Source organism: Rhipicephalus microplus, chromosome 2, assembly GCF_043290135.1.
Source record: "Rhipicephalus microplus isolate Deutch F79 chromosome 2, USDA_Rmic, whole genome shotgun sequence".
NCBI lineage: Eukaryota > Metazoa > Arthropoda > Arachnida > Ixodida > Ixodidae > Rhipicephalus > Rhipicephalus microplus.
In genome coordinates this window covers 296,803,528-296,824,400 of record NC_134701.1, presented here as the reverse complement: position 1 = coordinate 296,824,400, position 20,873 = coordinate 296,803,528, and the positions used below count along the sequence as shown (strand labels likewise).

General features: G+C 47.3%; 1 protein-coding gene across 1 annotated transcript in view; it reads right to left on the bottom strand.

Annotated features, from left to right (window-relative positions):
* The window catches only part of LOC119162698 (transient-receptor-potential-like protein), a 505,165-nt gene that overhangs the window by 136,962 nt on the left and 347,330 nt on the right, over positions 1-20,873 (bottom strand). Inside the window, exons 12-13 of the mRNA XM_075882308.1 lie at positions 13,851-14,006; positions 2,372-2,425 (exon numbers count right to left, since the gene is read on the bottom strand). Of these exons, the coding sequence (XP_075738423.1) occupies positions 2,372-2,425; positions 13,851-14,006 (210 nt within the window). The remainder of the gene's footprint in view (positions 1-2,371; positions 2,426-13,850; positions 14,007-20,873) is intronic.

Sequence of the window (20,873 nt, the reverse complement as noted above, 5' to 3'; positions counted from 1 at the left end):
AGGTGGCTCCCTAAGCTGCAAGGTCAAACACACATGAAAGGGCCTGCCACCAATCTAGCTGATGCATTTAGCTGATCCGCCTTGAATCCTCTAGACAACCACTGTCATACTTCAGCCGAAATATTGTTTCCCACTACCTTGCAGGAGCCCTAGCAACGCAATGCGTTCGGAACAGTTGCCCTTCTCTCTTTAACAGATGATTCTATTTTCTTGGGCAATATTGAACGCCTTGTTGAGGAACAGCGTGGTAATTCACTTCTGCCCAAACTGAAAAGCATCGATGCTAAATGGGTGGATGAATTTCCGACTCCCTGCAGGGAGGCAAAAAAGTTTGGAGATGCAATAAAGAAGGACTGGTGCCTACAAGGAGGAGGAACAGAACGAGGAAAATGGAAAAAGGGCAGGAAGGTAGCTTCGCCTGCCCCTAATTTCACGACAATCAAGCCCTGATTAATTTTGTATTGTTTGCGCACATCCAGAGTATTCATTCACAGACAGCATGTGCTTTTTATGACAACCAGAATCCATGCACAAAAGCGTCCTAGAATTAACTTGCCGGAGATATGGGCACATACACAATGACATGGTTAGTACTTACGTGCTGCGTCGTCCTAAAAGAGACGTAATGAAAGCAGGGAAAAACGCCTGTCAACACTGAAAATACGAAAAGATGCTGAAAAAACGTTAGGGGAGAGTGGGTCTTTTTTTGCTCTTTGGATTTGCTTTGATAGCTGGGAGAAGTGCGTGGCCTTCAGTAAACGCTTTTGTCAGGGTGAGCAAGCCCTTATACCGAAGTTCAATATAAACGGCTGGCCGAAGGCCTTCGGCCACGTAAAAGTACTTCGGAAGAGTGACTTGTTGGGTAAGTTGGTTCTTTTTTACGGCAGCTTTCAGCGCGAAGTAAAGATGTGAGACAGGCAAGTGCTCTCGGCTTTATTTCGCGCTAAAATTTACCGTAAGTAAAAATAATTACTGAAGGTAACGGTAAAGAACACACGTGTCAACCACGAAAATGCTTTCAAAGATGGACACATCAAGCAAAATTACTGCGACATTATTCACGAAGCACAGCACTCATTCATGAGGAGTGGCTGTCATGTGGTCACGTGGTCATGATGTAACGAAAGCAGTAACAAGCTTTTTCAAGGTGAAATTCTTTATTTGGCCGAACCTGTGGCCAGTAATGGGAAGCCAACTTACAGCAAGCAAAGCAAGCTCTGCACTGATATCAGTGCACAGTGCGTCGGCCATCAATAAACTGATAATCGCATAAACACACGTCGAACTCTCCAGCCTGGTGGCTGCGTAATAATATTGAGTGTTCGGGTCATGTGCCCAATCTCAACAAAATCATCTACTGCAGGCGTGATGCTTCTCGAACACCATGGTACGATGCTCAGAGTCTTTGTCGGCTTAAACCAAGCAAATAACTCACATGGCAATATTGTGCATGTCATCTTAGCTGGTCATAGCCTCTGCAGGGTGAGCGAACTATTCTGTATCTGCCGCGCAACCAGCAATACGCCAAGCCTCAAATGCAACTTTGCGGGTTGAGTTTGGTAGAATTGACAGTGACAACAACACGAGGAGTGTCGTCCATTTAGAGCAGTGAACTATCTGTTGCAGCGCCTGAGGAGCATCGTTGAGTGGTGGCGAGAGTGGTCTGAAAAGCATCGTCCTCAGCCCTGTGCACTAAGCAGCAGCTCTAGAGGAACGACACGTGCACTAGTGGTAAGCCCATCTCACACTACAAGAATGGTTCTCTCGTGTTAACATGACACGTATTTTGCGTGACAATATTTCGCGGTTGAGCTAATGTCAACAGTGAATATAGTGGGCAACTTTTGTGAATATTTAAGTTGCGCAAAGCCTTTCAACGAACTGTGGTGTCCGCTCGGCTAAGTATCCACGCAAACGCTGGTCTTACGTATGTACTGGCGACCGCATGAAGACAGAATGGAACACATGACGTTCTAGATGCCAGAAATAAATTCCAGAGCTTCTTTCTTACTGCACTGCAGCGAACTAGTGCCGCTTTATTCCTGCCTATCCTGGCAAGTCCCTTTCAGCTTGGTTATACTCAAAGAACCGACGTCATAAACTTAGATTATACTTTATTATGTGGCAGAGAGAACGTATACATACATATGTGATGCAGAAGAAACTGCCATAGTAATCTTAACTTATCGTTGGTAATACAAATGAAAGTCAGCGCTGTGCCTTGCCCACTTCTCGTCTACCTCTGTGTTTTTCGCGCTGTTAGCCACGATGAACATAATTGAATTTGGTATTTCTTGCAACAGAGATTGCATGGAATATATCGCCATACTGCCTCCTTCGGAAATCAACCAAACAAAGGGTTTGCACAAACCTGATATGTCAATTCTTCTTTCTTTAAATGCACATCCTTCTCCTCCAAGTAAATCTGCAAGAATAAAAATTGGCATTCAGCGAGAGTACAACGAAAACATAGTTTCGTGCTGTGCATCACGTACAAGTGCAACTTTTTGTACAGCCCGCGCTCACTTCTTGTTCATGAGTGCAAAGCAGTGGTCGACTGACTCAAGGCTGAGTGATGATACGTACAGTCAGCGACGAAAGTTTGTAGCGCCGTGGCCCGGGAAGAATGCTTTTGTTGGTGTCAGCTAGACTTCTCATCTTTTCGGCTGGCCACTCAGGCGTACTCAATATGAAGTGCAAGATTACGGCCTTAACTGAAGGGACATCGACCTTACTCGGTGAAAGCAGAAAAAAAACGCCAGGCCTGCGTGGAAGGCGCAGCACAGTCATAGCGAAAGCTGTAGAAGAGCGGCCTTTCAGAGCCTTTCAGAACACTCATAGGGTAAGTACTGCAGACACACACACATAGGGCATTAATAATAAAAGTTTTTGGGTAGTAGGCCGGTATTCGCTATGCTAACTTTTTGTCATTCTTCTGAGAAGCGTCGTATCCGCTAAACACATGCAAGAATTTTTGCGCTGATTGTTCGTGCAGTGGTTGACGACGATGAGCAATTATGGCTGAAGTGGGTATATGCAAGAGTTATTAGGGGAAAAAGAACAAGTTTTTGTAATGGGTTGGAGCACTGGACGACCCACTCGTTACGCTATTCGCATTGTGCTACGCCTGTTCGTTATTTCGCTGTTAAAAAAAAACGCCAGGTCTGCGCGGTACGCAGAGCACCGTCACCGCCAAAGCTAGAAGAGCTGCCTTCCAGAGCCCTTTCTAACACTCATTGGGTAACTACTGCGAGCACACTTTCTTGGTACCCACTAGTGCATTAATAATAAACTTTTGGGTGGCAGGCCAGCATTCGCTTTGCTATTTTTACACGGGGAGCATGTTATACTAGGGGCTAGTCATGCGCCGTCGCCATCCGCAGCCTCCCCTCTTCCTCCGCCAGCCATCTGTGCATTCCTTCCTCCTTTCAACACACCGCGCTTTGCGCTCACTTCTCCACTCCGCGCGCCGCGCAACCTTTAGTTTTACGTGCGCCAGCTGTATGCTAACGCGCGCATGCGCAGGCCTGGGCCGGCGCTCGCTATAAATAACCGAGTGTCGGGGTGCGCTACCCTTCGTCGGTTGGTTTGTGTGGTCGCTCCACATCCGATGTCTCTGGTGAAAATGTATACTAACGAATCCGCAAACACACTTACTGACGTCCCTTCCAATAGCGTGAGCCAATGTGTTGGCGGAACCGCAAGCAATTCCGAGGACACTTCGTCCGTGGACAAGACCGCACTGAGAAGAGCTCGCGATGCGGAACGGAAACGTCGGCGCGAGCGGAAGATCACCAGCTTCGAGAACGTGAAGCAGCTGCGAGACGTCAGCGTCGAGCGGAAGATTCCCAGCTTCGAGAACGCGAAGCCGCTGCGAGGCGTGAGCATCGGCAAGGGAATCCGGACGGTGAAGCCACGTGCAAGCGTCGACGCTGCGAGGCCGATCTCGATGGCGCCCGTGAGTGCGAGCGCGCCGCGATAGCAGCGTGGTGAGCCAAGCAGTACGCCACGCCCAACGCTCGCTTCAAGCGCGACTTCCTCGACCGGGGCTTCGGCCACAGCTGCAAGGTGTGTGATTGAATTTGGTTCGACAACAACTTGACGCGGATCGGCAGCATTCAGAATGAACTGCATCGTTCCAAAGCGTTGTCGGTTCTTTGCGATGCGTTTGGAAGCGACGCTGACAAATTTGCCAAGTATACGTCGCGTGTGCCACGTGCAAGCAGTCGTTAATTTCTGGTAGAATTACATCGCTCGGCGGGAGTTTTGGCTACTGCTACCCGACCCGACCGGAACATCTACCCGAGTTGAACGCTGTCGAAGAACGGCTCATCGCTCCTCGACTCCTGTTTATGAGTATACGATACTTGAATCACGGCAACGGACAGTACGGAACCAAGGGCCAGGTAGTGAACGTCCCCATCGAAGTTCCAGCCGTCGTTAGGTGTCTGCCTCGCAACATTCCAGACGACGCTGCCATCGACGTCCATGTCCAGCGGAAACTGGTGAGCAAGGCCACGTACAAGCAAGGGTTGGTCAAGCGCAGCAACATCCAAGCTTGGTTCAAACACTTGGAAAACACCTCACTGTGCAGACACCTCAACGTTCGCATAGACTGGAGCCAACTTGAACGTTTCGACGACGATGACGCCGCCGCAACTTACGACGAAGACGAAATCGAAGCTCTACCCGAAATCAGCGACTTGAACGACCCAGTGCCGGCGGCAATCGCCCTGAACGCTGTCAGCCGCACGCTGGTGTACGATGACATGTTCACTTATAACACACACGCATGTCGCAAATTACAAACCACATTTATCGCAGTTCAACATATATGCTCCGCAGGCTAACCAGTGTTCCCACTCGAGAAACTGCGGTCATTTTTTGTCATTCTTTTCAGAAGAATGGTATCCGCTAAATACTTGCAAGGAATTTTGTGCCAATGGTCCATGCAGTGGCTGACGACGATGACGAATTATGGCTGGAGTGGGTATGCGCCACAGATGATTGGAGAAAAAGAACAAGTTTTTGTGATGGTTTTCAGCGTTGGACGGCCCACTCGTTACGCTATTCGCATTGTGCGACGGCTGATTATTATGTCGCCGTTGTAAAACGCTTTGTAAGTCTTATTACTGCGATTGCTTTCCCGACATTAAGCCTGCCTATGGCAAATTTGACAACACGTCACAAGCACCAGCGTAGCTCAGTGGTAATAAAAAAACAGTGTAGCTCAGTGGCAGAATACAGGACTGGCACCCATCAGACCCTAGTTTGAGCCCCACTGTGTCATTGGTGCTAGGTTTTTTTTCTAAATTCGTGTGTTGTAGTTACGGGCACCGGCGGTGCTGGTGGCCGACAAGTGCGCGCGACCCGAGTTGCGATCTCATAACAGCTTTCGCTGTAAAACATGGCTGACCCCTCTTTTAAGAATCAGTATAGCAGGAAAGTGAAACGTGTCTTTACCGAGGTAGTTGAGCGTTTATTTTGCTTTCTTTCACCACAACGTCAACGTGGAAGGAATGAATGCTACAGTAACAATTGCAACAAATTGCAATTTAATGCGAAGAACGGCAAGCAGCTGGAAACTTGCAGTGCGCACATCATGCACAAAGAACGCACGAAATAAGCACAAGCAGCTCGAACGTATACTAACAACTGTCACAGCAAGCCTCTTGGAGCACGCTTCTCAAGCAGTAAGAAGGACGCACGAAACGAACGCACAAATATACACAGTAGGAGCGCGAACAAATGTCACAATTCTTACTTGATCGTGTGTGAGCAGCATCCGCCTTTGTATAGAGATAGCCGCGGCATCAAGCGAAGTGACTTTCGTGCTCTTCTGAATCGACAGTCCAATGCCAGATGTTTCTGTCAATGTTGGGTATCCTTGGTGTGTGCTTATCAAATTAAGTTGCTGCTAATGTAGACAACTAATCAAACCAATGCGGCGGGAAGACCCGTGATGCTTCGCATCGCGTCAGCGGGAGATGGTGTTATTTTACTGGAGTTCGCACCATCGAGGCCAGGACGTCGAGCTGGTCTAGCGAAGCGTTCTGCACGGTCGTTAGACTCGCGTCGCCTGTCCGCAGCCAACGCGTTGGCTCGATGAGGACGCATCGACGTCGGCATTGCGTACGGCGGGAATGACTTGTCGACGCTGCCGTTGCGTTTGGGTGTGTCATCCGTAGCAGTTTCCCGCCGATATTGCCATGTGGAGCGGAGGCAGCGGTCACGCCTCGTGCTCACTTGAGTGAACACAGAATAAGCGCATATGCAGTGGTGCGCGGACGTCACAAAATCTAGCTCACTCAAAAATGCATCTCATCCAAAGAGCCGCCAACGGGAGTCGAACCCATGACCTTTTGTTCTGTGACAACGGCTGCCGCGGGCACGCTATCCCCATGCGCCATGGACATATACTTTGCAGGCTTTGAAAAAAAAACGCCTTCTATATGTACCACAGCCTTCTTGCTCGTAGTACTCCTGGTAAAGTCCACTAATGCATCATATGACCACAAAATTCACGATTACTTCCTTCAACACGTCATTTCTACGCTTCGGTTCTTTTCGTTTCGTTCCCAGCTGGCGACCTTATCCAACGCCACCTAGAAAAAAAACGATCAGGCCCACTCACTCTTCCAGCTGTTGGCTGTGACGTCAATCATTCTTGACCGTCGTGTTTGACCACACAGACGTGCCTACGCCTGCTCATCCTGTTGAAACATCTGCATTAGTAGGCCTCTCGAATTCTTTCGCGTTCTGCTGGTGGTAGAGTTGGCGAGTGAACAAGACCGTGTCTGTGTCTGTGAACTGCGGCATGGATGTGTGATGCGCTTTGTGCACGAGATATTCACGTAGTGTACGGCTGCAAACCAGCACAATGGGGTGGTGCTGCGTGCCCAACAGTCGCGGCAACTATGACAGCGGACTGAAGGTAAGGTTCACGTATTCTCTTTTCCAAAGGACGACCGAAGCGTGAAATGGGAGCGTGCAGTTCGCCAAGACGAGATCCTTTCTCTCCATGATCCGAAGGTATGTGCACATTCGTGATGCATGCTTCTGAGTCATTCCTAAGGGCACCATCTCATACATGTCGCGGTCTTGCCCGAAAGTAACGATCTTTTGTGCACTTCAGAGCAGACTTAGGGTAAGCCTTGACATTAGAGAATTTTTAGCTGAGCATCGCTGACACTCACCACCGCGACGATGTAGCCTCCCGAGAGAGTGATGAAAACAGCTAAGGCACGTTGCCGGGCTAGTTGGTTGGGATTCATCATTTTCACTGGTATAGCGCACCACGACAAGGACACACACAAAGGAGAGATTCACACACACACAGCGCTAACTTGCAACTAATGTTTTATTTGCGATCACACACGCTGTTTATACAACAGGAGACGGATAAAACATGGAAAATGTCACGTCAAGAATACAGCACAGCCCATGCACGTGTCATCACCGATAGCGACAATCTACACTAGCCCGTCAAAGTGAAAATTCCAGATACTTCTTTTCTTTAGATGATAATGCTATGGAAGGCACACTCACACATTTTTCTTTCATTTTGTCTATTTCAAAAGCTTCAATAATTTCACGTGTGGTTCTGTCACGGGCCTTAAAGAGTATACGGGTGTTTTGGAACATAGGGACGCAACCGCACCTCTGACAGTGAAGGGCCAAATGACCACATACAGCTCTTTCTACATTGTACTTGTGCTCCTTTAGTCTTTCATTCACACACCTTCCAGATTGGCCTATGTATTCGCAACCGCAAGTCAAAGGAGTGCTATAGACAACACCACAACAACAATTCACAAATTTCTCCCGGTGCTTAATCTTACAAACCTGTTTCCCGCTACTCTCTGCATTGACCTTTTTGCACATTCCTTGCAACTTTTTTTAGGCATAAGAGTTTGGGTGCGGATGTAGTGTTTTCTGCTCCCGAAAAGTTGCAAGGAATGTGCAAAAAGGTCAATGCAGAGAGTAGCGGGAAACAGGTTTGTAAGATTAAGCACCGGGAGAAATTTGTGAATTGTTGTTGTGGTGTTGTCTATAGCACTCCTTTGACTTGCGGTTGCGAATACATAGGCCAATCTGGAAGGTGTGTGAATGAAAGACTAAAGGAGCACAAGTACAATGTAGAAAGTGCTGTATGTGGTCATTTGGCCCTTAACTGTCAGAGGTGCGGTTGCGTCCCTATGTTCCAAAACACCCGTATACTCTTTAAGGCCCGTGACAGAACCACACGTGAAATTATTGAAGCTTTTGAAATAGACAAAATGAAAGAAAAATGTGTGAGTGTGCCTTCCATAGCATTATCATCTAAAGAAAATAAGTATCTGGAATTTTCACTTTGACGGGCTAGTGTAAATTGTCGCTATCGGTGATGACACGTGCATGGGCTGTGCTGTATTCTTGACGTGACATTTTCCATGTTTTATCCGTCTCCTGTTGTATAAACAGCGTGTGTGATCGCAAATAAAACATTAGTTGCAAGTTAGCGCTGTGTGTGTGTGAATCTCTCCTTTGTGTGTGTCCTTGTCGTGGTGCGCTATACCAGTGAAAATGATGGATGAAAACAGCATGGATTTCGCGTTTTAGACGAGCCCGTCTTGCCGCGACGCAGCCAACGTGGCTGCAAAAGGACAGCGTAAAGCAGATGCACCTTCGCGCTCCACTCAATCGAATTCATAGGCGGTGCAAGAAATGCGTTCGACGTTACGCCGCTCGCACCTCGCACTCGTCAAAATAAAGCAGTAAACGCACGTAGCAGTACATCCTCAAAATAAGCGTTTTCTCTTCAGTGTCAATATTATTTCGCTAGCCAAGACGGCGATCTTCTTGTAACGCCTCTGATTACTTGATTGAGAAACGAGAAGGCTTGCTAGTGTGTCGAGACGTGCATATAATTTGTACATAGTATTTCTTACTGCTAGTTTGCACCTGTTCGCGGTACTATGCGCCATACTCGCCGGAACGTTTGCCTAATTTCTTTCATTGAAATATGTGCTACTGCAAGACAGCTAAATTTAGATGCCAGTAGACACCTCAATTAGACGTATGGATGTGGGACGTATGCAATTTGACCTATGCAAAACTAGCCACCCTGTTTACGAGGTGTCTCCTGACGGGAAGAGTGCCAGTCTTGGAAGAACGCTAACATCATTTTAATAGATAAGAACGGAGATGACAAGGACTTGAAGATTCACAGGCCGATCAGCTTGCTCTCTGTAGTATACAAGCTATTTACGAAGGTAATTGCTAACACAGTGAAGAAAACATTAGAATTCAATCAACCAAAGAAACAAGCAGGATTTCGAACAGGCTACTCAACAATCGACCACATTCATACTATCAATCAAGTAATAGAGAAATGCTCAGAATATAACCAACCACTATACATAGCCTTCATAAATTACGAAAAGGCGTTTGATTCAGTAGAAATAACAGCCGTCAAGCAGACACTGCGGAATCATGGCGTTGATGAAGTATATATAAACATCCTGGAAGAAATCTACAGGGGATCAACTGCTACCGTAGTGCTTCATAACAAAAGCAACACAATACCAATCAAGAAGGGTGTAAGGCAGGGGGACACAATCTCCCCAATGCTATTTACCGCGTGCTTACAGGAGGTTTTCAGAAGCCTAGAATGGGAACAGTTAGGCATAAGAGTTAATGGAGAGTACCTTAGTAACCTGCACTTCGCCGACGACATTGCATTGCTGAGTAACTCAGGGACGATTTTGAACTCATGATTACGGAGTTAGACAAGGAGAGCAGAAAGGTGGGTCTTAAAATGAATCTGCCGAAAACGAAGGTAATGTACAACAACCTCGGAAAAGAGCAGCGCCTCGAGATAGGTAATAGTGCACTTCAAGTTGTCAAAGACTATGTCTACTTAGGGCAAGTAATAACCGCGGAGCCGAACCACGCGACTGAAGTAACTAGAAGAATAAGAATGGAGTGGAGCACCTTGGCAAGCACTCTCAAATTATGACAGGTAGATTGCCACTATCCCTCAAGAGGAAGGCATATAACAGCTGTATCTTGTCGGTACTTAGCTACGGAGCAGAAACCTGGAGACTTACAAAGAGGGTTCAGCTTAAATTCAGGACGACGCAGCGAGCAATGGAAAGAAAAATGGTAGGTGTCGCCTTAAGAGACAAGAAGAGAGCAGAGTGGACTAGGGAGCAAACGACGGTTAAGGATATCATAGCTGGAATCAAGAAGAAGAAATGGTCATGGGCCGGGCATGTAGCGCGTAGACAGGATAACCGCGGTCGTTAAGGGTAGCTAACTGGATTCCCAGAGAAGGCAAGCGGGTTAGGGGGAGACAGAAGGTTAGGTGGGCAGATGAGATTAAGAAGTTTGCGGGTATAAATTGGCAGCAACAAGCACAGGACCGGGTTAATTGGCGGAACATGGGAGAGGCCTTTGTCCTGCAGTGGACGTACTCAGGCTTATGATGATGATGATGATGAAATACGAGTCGTATGGCCTGTGTTTTCCTTCCCCATTTCATTTAGTATGTTACACCTGTATACCCGCAAAAAAAAAAGATCAGCCATGTGCACAACTAATGCCCTCCAGCGTCCTTAGGCCATCTTAATAAAGATTGGCCCCGTATTTGCATGTTAATCTGCAAATATCATCGAAAGACGATATTCTTGCGTGTGGAGAGAGTGAACAAAACATATATTTGATGTTCTGCACAAGAAAATTGGTAAATGGTGTTCTGGAGCCGCTGCGTCAGAATGCCTCGATCGTGCAGTGGAGGCGAATGAACGCATCAAGGCACGTCACACAGACATAAGTGGCATCTGGAAGTTTACTTCGAAAACGAAGCGCATGGCTCTGAGACGGGTGTGCGTGCCTGTCTCAGAGGTGATAAAGTGTAGAACGCAAGGCGATGGGTAGGCGCCACAACCGTCTCGTCTTAGCAAAGCGTTGGTAACACTCGCCTTTTCGTGCAAGCGTTGCATGATCAGCGTAGCGTGATAAGTGCTACGGTTTTTAAAATTACTTATGTATGCCTTTTCTAGTATAAGACGCGCATGCAGAATATATTCGCAAGTTTTGTAGAGTGTCACGCCGCGCCACGGCCACCGGCGGATTTTTTTTCAAGGAGTATCGGTCGCTGGGGCGGCGGCGCTCCTGCGTGCATTTGCTTTGTGTTGTTCGAGTCGTCATCGCGGCCATGAAATGCCTAAATTTAAAGGCTTCGAAAGCAATCACATGTGCTGCTTGCCACAGCGTACAAACAGATCATCGACGACAGCCAGTCTCCATTCCTTCTCAAGAGATGAAGCGAGGAAAAAAGAATAGATAGTGAAGTTGAGAATCGGCAAGTCGGTCACATCACTGATGAAAGTGTGTAGCACGCATTTTATCAGCACCGACTACTTCTGCAGCAACGTAGGTAAGAAAGCGAGAATATCTGGTTTTTGCTTGCGTTCAAGCCCCAGTTTATGATCGCTGCTACATATCGCCTCGTGAAAAAGGCACATGTTTACATCTTGGACGGCCCCCAGTATGTCATCAGTAGGTCAAGCTGAACAGTTGTAGACAGCGCAGCGGGGATGAGCAGCTTAGGCCATCCAATATGCTTTCGAAAGACGTAACTGTTTGTGAAAGACGCACTCAGCGTCTTGTGAAGATGCCCAGTGCAAAGACGTATCTGTTTTTGAAGCTGAGAGAAAGACGTACTGTTTGGGAAAGACGCACTTGGCGTCTTGAGAAAGACGCACTCTGATACTCTCTGTGGGCACCATATCGAATCACCCACTGCGCCCCCTACAGGTGACAAAACTTACGAATTCGTGTTGTTATAATGCCCCAGAGAGCTCAATAACTGCTTTAATTGACAATTGCACAAGTATGAATGCCGAATTGTGAGCAACATGGGTGGGCTCTGCAGATGGGGTGGCCGTTTCAAGTACCCAATGCCGGTAAAATTGGACAAAGAAATGTACAGACAGGCAGACAGAGAGACCCAAATTTTTGTGTCGAAGGTTTCCAAGAAGGACTATCGTCTTTAATAATATAAGTATTTCCGTTGAAGCGTTCCACAGCTTCCTTCGGCCCCAATCCTGCAGCGTCACACAGGCAGCCCTCCCCCCCACCACCCCGGCCTTGAGTGGCGGTGGCGTTGCTCACTGTCGACCGTTCGCTGGCTGGGCGCCTCTCAAGAACATCCGGAAATCTCTGCTCGAGACGCCACTGTCAAACGCCAACGTCGAGCCGAGAACGCTGTTTGTTTTGTTCACTTCATAGTATTTTTTAACCATGCATGCTAGCTAATATAGAGCGGCAAAGATATGCCGTGTTTCTCACGACAAGAACACGCCACGGGCTGCTAACGGTGCTATTGGCTGCATGTTGTAAGAAAAATAAAATAAATTGGCAGATTTCACGTAAATTGGGAATCGATGCTATTCGAAACACGAATGAGGAAGGTTGATATATCACTTTAAAATCACCACAACGTTACCAGGTGGAGGTAAATTATGCCATACACGACTTCCGTGTTAGGATTACCATGTTTGTATGTGTCATTTCCCTTCGTCATCTATTTGTGTCACGTGATTACAAACTTAGTACATGTGAACCTAGCAAAATGGCCGGGAGCACTCTATGAACGTGATATGTTGCCATGTTCTTATGTGACACGCGTTTCATGATTATCATAATGGCACCAGTCATATACCTTCGTCATCCATTGACGTAACGTAACACCAAATTTGGTAAACGTAGAGCTAGCGAAACGGCCACGAGCGCATCATGAGCGTAACATGTAGTGATGTTGTTACATGACACGCCTGTAATATTTATCATGTTTGCACCAGTATCATACCTTCGTCTTCCATCGACGTCCCATTATACCGAATTTGGTATAAGTGAAACAAGCGAAACGGCTGCCAGTGCATCATGAGCGTGGCATTTAGTCATCTTGTTACATGACATGCATCTGATGAACGTCATGTTTGCACCAGTCACATACCTTCGTCATTATTCACGTACCGTAATGTCAAATTTTCTATATGTGACGCTAACGAAATGGCCGTGAACGCATCATGAGCCTGGCATGTTGTAATGGCACATGACACGCAGGTCAAGATTTTCATGTTAGGGTCAGTCGCTTGTGTTCGCCATGCAATCATGTCATACCATACCAGTTTTGCAACATGTCATGTGAACAAAACCACCGCAATAGCAGCAAGACAATGAAATGTAATTCATGACATTCATGACATACATTTCATGATTTTCATGTTATGACTAGTCAGATATGCTCATCATACAGTTATGTTAAGCCATACCAAGTTTGGTGTCGATACTGTTATCCGAACAGCCAGGAGAGCTAAAACTCGTAGGCTGATAGATAGATAGATAGATAGATAGATAGATAGATAGATAGATAGATAGATAGATAGATAGATAGATAGATAGATAGATAGATAGATAGATAGATAGATAGATAGATAGATAGATAGATAGATAGATAGATAGATAGATAGATACTCTCAAGGTCGCCGAAGTTCGCTAGGAAATGCTTCGTATTTAAAAACATTATTCTTTAACGCTGGCTCTCACCTGCGAAATGCAGTGCAGTTATACTTGACGCTACGCAATGCTTTCGCATTTCTTTGTGATTCCCTTCAAGGAGGTGGGGCATTTTTTTAGAGCTTGAATTGTCATTTTTCGGGAGAAGAGAAAACAATTTTTAGATGACTGAAAATGTATAGTGAATTCCAGGCCTCGTTCTGCGCTATACAATTTCGCTCGCCTTGCCCACTGAATTTTCTGACCATGCTAAAAAAGCGTTGCAGAGCCCCTTGAAGTTTTACCTTGTCTTTTCTTTTTGGTCCCTTGCAGCCAATGAGCTTAGTGATGTGGCGGATGAACTCCAACAAGTTGAATGGGGGTGGCAACGTCTGACCTGGGTGGAAGTACTTCAGGATCAATTTGGCTCGGCCAAACTTCCATTCCGTGTCTGCACGTTCCTGCAGAGTAGATGAAGCACGTTAGCTTTCCATAAGGTAAATAAATACAGGCGCTTATAGTATTCGCACCGTGTATCGTCCAAGCGCATCATCAAAACAAAACACTCATAGCTCTTTCAAACCTTGAAAGGGTACTGACGCGTTTTTTTCGGAGGCGAGTTTACTCTGTCATAAAAATTTTCAGCTTACAGAGATGGCTCTGAGCAAGTGCGGCGCTCAGCAAATACTGATCAGATAGTTCATTTTGACAATGAGTAGCGGCGCACCTACCGACATTGACACTAACTTGACGGCAGGCAACAGTGCTGGTCATGGTGACTTCACGCAGCAGTCTGGCTAGTTGTGCGGACGTAAAAGCAAAATGCGAAATATAGCAGCATCGCCTTCTCGATCATCTGCTCCTGCTGTGTGCTCGTGCGGTCACTGTTACCCAGTGTACCTGTGATGCGAAAGCCCCGAAAGTGTACGTGCAGGCAAATACAGGATATGCACTTATCACGGGGCAAAGTAATCAAGTGATTTTGAACTTCTAGTAATGGCGCCAATATTTTACCCTGTGAAGTAAGTATTGGCCCAGTGAAACGGTGGGCAATAAGTGCAACTTCTACCGATTCTTGTACGTTCCGGCACTGAGATAAGCGTGAGACGAAGTGGAGACTGGACGACAAGCAAGCGGAGTTTACTCTGTTCGCTGCACACCATTCCGGACGCGTACACGTGTAACATGCAGTTGATGGACGACTTCGCATTGTCAACGAGGGACCTGTGCCTTAGAAGTGGAGTCATCCTAAATGTGCGCCGCCCAGCCACGACAGTTGCCGCACGCGCGGCGTACTGAAGCACACCATCGAAAAAGCGACACGCGGACGAGGATACGTCAAAAATACTTGCGCGTGCACACACTACCACCTGGCAGCGGTTGTATGTGCATGTGGCGGGGGTGGCGGTAGATGAACGTGTTCGGCGAGGACTCTGGAACGACTGCGCAGAAAAATGTTTGTGCATGCTCCAAGCTTGCTTTTTTTAACAGGTCTCGGCCGGGGTACCTCACAGCGTTGCGCAGCGGCGAACATGCAAGGCGCGGTAATGAAAACACTCTCGCTGGAAAACACTCTCGCTGGTGTTTGGGACAATAATTTATTACAATAGCAATTATATGAACACCCTCTGCTGTATTTTGACACCGGTGTCGGCGTCATAACTGTATATATATATATATATATGTCAAGTTCCGTGCGCTATGGGCGTGTGTGCGGCATTGACGAGGCTGACATGTTGACTAGCGAAAAGAACCTTTAGTCCTTTATTGCGCTTGCTTGTAAAGCCACACCAACAGGAAAGAGGGAAGGGAAAGGACACGGCTCGTGTCGAGTGGAAATGATGGCGTGTGTTGCACTATCACATCACGATACATTCTTCTCCTTTTGATGGTGCACATACTAGAACAAAAACTAGTGTAATGCACGTATTAACAGCACACAAAGACAAAAAGGAAAGAGTTCAGGGCAACTGTTGGCAAATTTGAGTCTTATTGTAGGCGCTGAGGTGGCCTATACTGGCGGCTGGATCTTCGTAATGATGTAGTGGGGTATGTCGCCATGACTGGCGGTGCATTAAACAGGTCGGGCACGTCGGGCATAGCAGGTGCAGTTTGTTGGACTTCGTCAGTGCTGGGTTCACTTTCCAGGGCAGCCTGGATGAAAGCTTCAATTGTGGGGAGCAGATGTTGGCTGTTCCGACGAAGTCTTTTGTTGTCTTCTGTCAAGACTTCGTACGATCTTAGATACACCTGCTTGACCTCTTTCGCTTTCCATGACCAATACTTTTAGGGGCGAAGCTCCTTAGGGCGTGGGCTGTGCGTCCCCTGTAGCCTGTATGTATCCACCTCTAGTTTAGTTCTTGCAGTGTTCACTAGATGGCGGTACCGTCCCCTGTATGTAGCCACCTCTAGTTTAGTTCTTGCAGTGTTCACTAGATGGCGGTACCGTCTCCTGTATGTAGCCACCTCTCGTTTAGTTCTTGTAGTGTTTACTAGATGGTGGTACTTGTAGCTGATGATGAAAAGATGCAAGATGTTATAAACTAGAAAGCGGTACTTGTAGTTGATGAAAGACGCGAGATCCTATAAAATAGGAATGATGTCACATATGGCGCGTGTCATTGGTTGAAGGCAATCGTTCGATTTAGTGCGGCGACGTACGCTAGGGGGAGCGATGTGATAAAATCGAGTGGGCAAAATGTACAGAGGATTCATGGTCTACCAGGTTTACCTCCGGAGCTTCGCCCACTCATCATCATTCACTTCGTGGATATGGCGGAATTCTTTTCTTGATCCTGACAGTGTCCTTTGTCCAGTGGTGGCAGATCCAGTTTAGAATGTTCCTTTTGAACACGTTTCCACAATTGCGTTGTCTCCTGGTCACTGAAATCTGGAAGTGTCGACCTTAATCGCCTTCCTTGGTGTAGTTCTCCGGGCGATCGTCCATTTTCTAAGGGGGTTGACCTATAGCTGAGGAGGCCCAGCCAGAAATCTTCTCGTGAGTCTTTTGTTTTCTTCGAAATTCTTTAGTTACCTGCACGCCCTTCTCTGCTAGTCCGTTGGACCTTGGGAACTGCGGGCTTGAGGTGACATGTCTGAAGTCATACGTGCTTGCGTGCTAAAGTCGCGACTGCTGAATTGGGGTCCGTTGTCTCTACACACCTCATAAGGAATACAATATCGCGAAAATATGGCCCCCAGCTTGTCGATGACGGGTGTCGCCAATGTGTCACGCAGCTCCTCCACCTCTGGAAAATTAAAAAGAGCGTCATACACGGACAGATACGACTTTCCTCCGCATTCGAACAGGTCGACGCCGACCATATACTATAGGTATTTTGGTGTCTGCCTCATATAAGCGGTTCGTTAGGCTTAGTATACGCATAACGTTGTCACACAGCACACCTATGTACCATGTCTGTGGTCTCTGCATTAATGTTCGGCCAAAAAATGAATCTTCTTGCCCCTTGCCTTACACTTATTGAGGCCCATGTGGCCTTCGTGAACTCGTCCCAATATCTGGCTCCTCATGGACACAGGCACCATCACTTTGGTACCTTTCGGTAAGATTCCTTTCACGACTGACACTTCACCTGTGAAAGGTTGCAGTACTCCTTCAACGATATGGCCAGCGCGTATGGCCTGTATTACGGAACTTAAATAGGGATCCTTTTCAGTTTCCTCTTGTAACCGCTTCAGTGTGACATCACTAACCAGAGCCGTAACTGTACTGACGGCATGTATTTCCACGTCGGCGTCAACTTCCGCATCGTCCTGGTCCCGCTTCACGGCTGTGGCTTGCGACAGCATGTCCGCCAAGATGAGCTCTTTTCTTAGGACGTAGCGAAGAACATAATCATACTTAAGCAGGCGCAGAAAAAAACCTTTGTAATCGAGGTGGCATATCAGCGATTGCTTTTTGAGCTATCGCTATCAACGGCCGATGATCGGTTTCCAAGATTATCCGGTGACCATAGATGAAGTAGTGAAATTTTCGGCATCCAAACGTCACTGCTAATGTTTCCTTTTCAATCTGTGAATGACGCTGTTCCGCGTCAGTCAGCACCCTTGATGCGCACGCCGCAGGACGTCATTCGCTTCCGAGATACTGCATGAGAGATGAACCCAAACCACACATTGAGGCATCTGACGTCACTTTTGTTTCTTTCTGAGGGTCAAAGATTGCAAGCAGTGGCTGTTCGCTAAGACTGCCGCAGATACTCTGTCATTCATGCGTGTGGTTTGGGGTCCATGCAAATGCAGCATCATGCTTGATTAGACTGCGCAAGGAAGCCGTCCTCTGCGACAAGGAGGGTAGGTACTTGGAAAAATAATTGGTTACGCCCAAAAGACGCTGCACTCTCTGTTTATCAGTCGGCATGTGTGTCTGTTTTATACACTCGATCAACCATCGGTTGGGTTTTATACTGTTTAGACGATGGCGTTCCAGACACTGCGATCAGACTCAACTCCGTCTTTTAGGTATAAGGCAAAAATACTTGTTTATTTAACTGCGTTCGGAAGCGCTCTGCTGTCACTTGAGCGTCCCCGCGTCCCTCGCTCGCGCTCTTCTTCTTCTTCTTTTCCTTGTCCCAGCCCAGAACGTGAAAAATAATCAACATTCCCGGCCGCGCAAAGTTAAACACATAGTTCAAGTGGGTACAGTCTTTGTATCGGCCTGATCGCAAGGTGACCACCTTGCAACTTGATCTTGCAAGAACGAATGACACCGTCTGCTCTGCGGTACACTTCCGTGACCCTTGCAAGCTTCCATAGCTGGCGTGGAGTGTTGTCCGCATGCACGAGAACGATGTCCCCTTGCTTCAATGCTGTATTTGATTTCGTGTCGGCAAAGTGTGCAGATCGTAATTGCAACAGGTATTCTTTTTGCCAACGCTTCCAAAAACTTTCAACCAGCAGCTTCCTGTAGTTGTGTCTGCGTATGGCGTCTGATCGTTTGGAATTACTGTTGACTTCGTCAGCGGTCGCATACGGTATGGAAGTCAATCTTCGTCCAAGGAGAAGTTCGGCTGGCGTCAAAGTGCAAGGTTCTCCTGCATCTGTCTCGATGAAAGTCAGAGGCCTAGAGTTTACGACTGCTTTTACCTCCGCCAGCACTGTCGATATTTATTCGTAGTTCAGACGAGCTTTGCCGATAATTTTTCGCAGCGGAAGCTTCACTGATCGTACAAGGCTCTCCCACCATCCACCCCACCAAGGAGCATTTGGTGCGATAAACTTCCACGAAATGCCGTTGGTCCTGAGGTGACTAACGACGTCCTCTTCAGAGAACATTCGGTTTAGCCGCTTTATGTCTGCCGATGTCTTGTGAAAACTTCGTGCGTTGTCAGAATAGATCACCCTAGGTAATCCTCTCCGAGCTGCAAATCGTCGTAGGCACAGCAGGAAAGCCTCGGATGTCATTTCCGAGACAAGCTCGAGATGCACGGCTCTAGATACGGCGCACGTAAAAAGTGCAACGTAGCCCTTCGTGTCCCCTTTCTCCGTGCGTGCATACAGAGGGCCCGCGAAGTCGACTCCTACAACTTCGAACGGTTTCGTTGGTGTCACTCGATGACTTGTTAACGGAGCAGTCTCAGCAGTTCCTGGGCCCGCACTGAAACGCTTGCATATATTGCAGCCATGCAGCACTCTTTTTACCAAAAAGCGAGCTCGACAAATCCAGTAGCGTTCCCGAAGCTGCGTAAGTGTATCTCTAACTCCTCCATGTAAGACTTGAAGATGGGCTCTGTTTGCCAAAAGTTTCGAAAAGTGTTGACTTGACGGCATTATGATTGGGTGCTTGACATCTTGTGTGGAATGCATGAGGGATAAACGGCCTCCAACCCGAAGAATTCCGTCTTTGTCTATGTAAGGGCGTAGTTCGGCGATTCGAGATGTAGACTCGACTGGTTGGCCGTTGGTCAAAGTGGTGAGTTCTTCAAGAAAGCCTTGCTCTTGTGTACATTTTATCCAATACTGTTCAGCGTTCAGGATTTCTGTTGCTACGAGATGTCCTGTATGATTACTTCTTTTTCTGCATCGGTCAGTAAATCTGAAAATCCACGCAGTGACTCTGAGTAGCTGTTGAAGCCTGCTGTACCGTTGAATATAAATTATCGGAACTGAGAAGCGTGTCATTAGTGCGACGTGGTCTGTTGTAACATCACCTTGGGTGGCTTCCGCTATGTCTAGTTCAGAGAACTGTAGGGGCCATTCAGACATCGGTTTAGTTAGCCACTCGGGACCATGCCACCATTTCGAGCTGCACATCAGTCTTTCAAGCGTCGCGCCACGTGTGAGTAGGTCAGCTGGGTTGTCCGTTCCAGGACAGTATTTCCACTTTGATGGATCGATCTGTAGTGCACCTAATTTCATTGACTCTGTTGGCTATGAACTGTTTCCACTTTTTGACGTCACCTTTTATCCATGACAACACAATGGCGGAATCTGTCCACATCGTGTAGTCAACTTGAACATTCCTCAAAGCCCTTTTCACGTATGCCAACATTCCTGAGCCGATTAAGGCAGCCAGCAGCTCCAATCGCGGCAGCGTTGTCTCCTTAATGGGTGCTACACGGGACTTCGCAATCAACAGTATCGGCTTCTCAGGACTTGATACGACGTATATCGCTGTTTCGTATGCCGCTGGACTGGCATCGCAGAAAACATGTACTTGAAGCACATTGGTCTTCCTTGCTCCGCCGCCCAGATAGCGAGGAACGACGACGTCTTGCAGTTGCGGCAGCTGGATGACCCAATCATTCCATTCTTTTTGCAGGTCATTGGGTAGGACTTCATCCCAGCCGATTCCTCGTATCCACAGTCTCTGAAACAATATTCGTATGACAATAGTATATGGTCCTACAAATCCCAACGGGTCAAATATTTTTGATGCTGACTGCAAGACAAATCGTTTTGTACCCGTCTGTGCTGTCAAAAACCGGAGTAGGTTTTCAACCGAAAAGTTGAATTCATCCTTTGCAGGATTCCAAACCAAACCCAGAACCTTGACCGACGTCTCGTGAAGAACGACCATCTCATTACTAGTAGATTCCACTTGATTTTCAAGCGTGCGCATCAAATTTGCTGAATTTGTTGTCCATTTTCGCAATGTCATGCCGGCCGATTTCATTATTGAGCGCGCTTCTCGGAATAGTTTAGCGGCTTCCTCTTCTGTGTCGGCACCAGTGACTAAGTCATCCACGTAAAACGACTCGGCAAGAGTTTGCGCAGTTTGTGCCATGACAGCCGGTGCTCTTTTTACGTGGTAGAGAATAGTAGCTGTGAGCAAAAATGGGCTTCATGTGGCTCCAAAAGGCACTCGT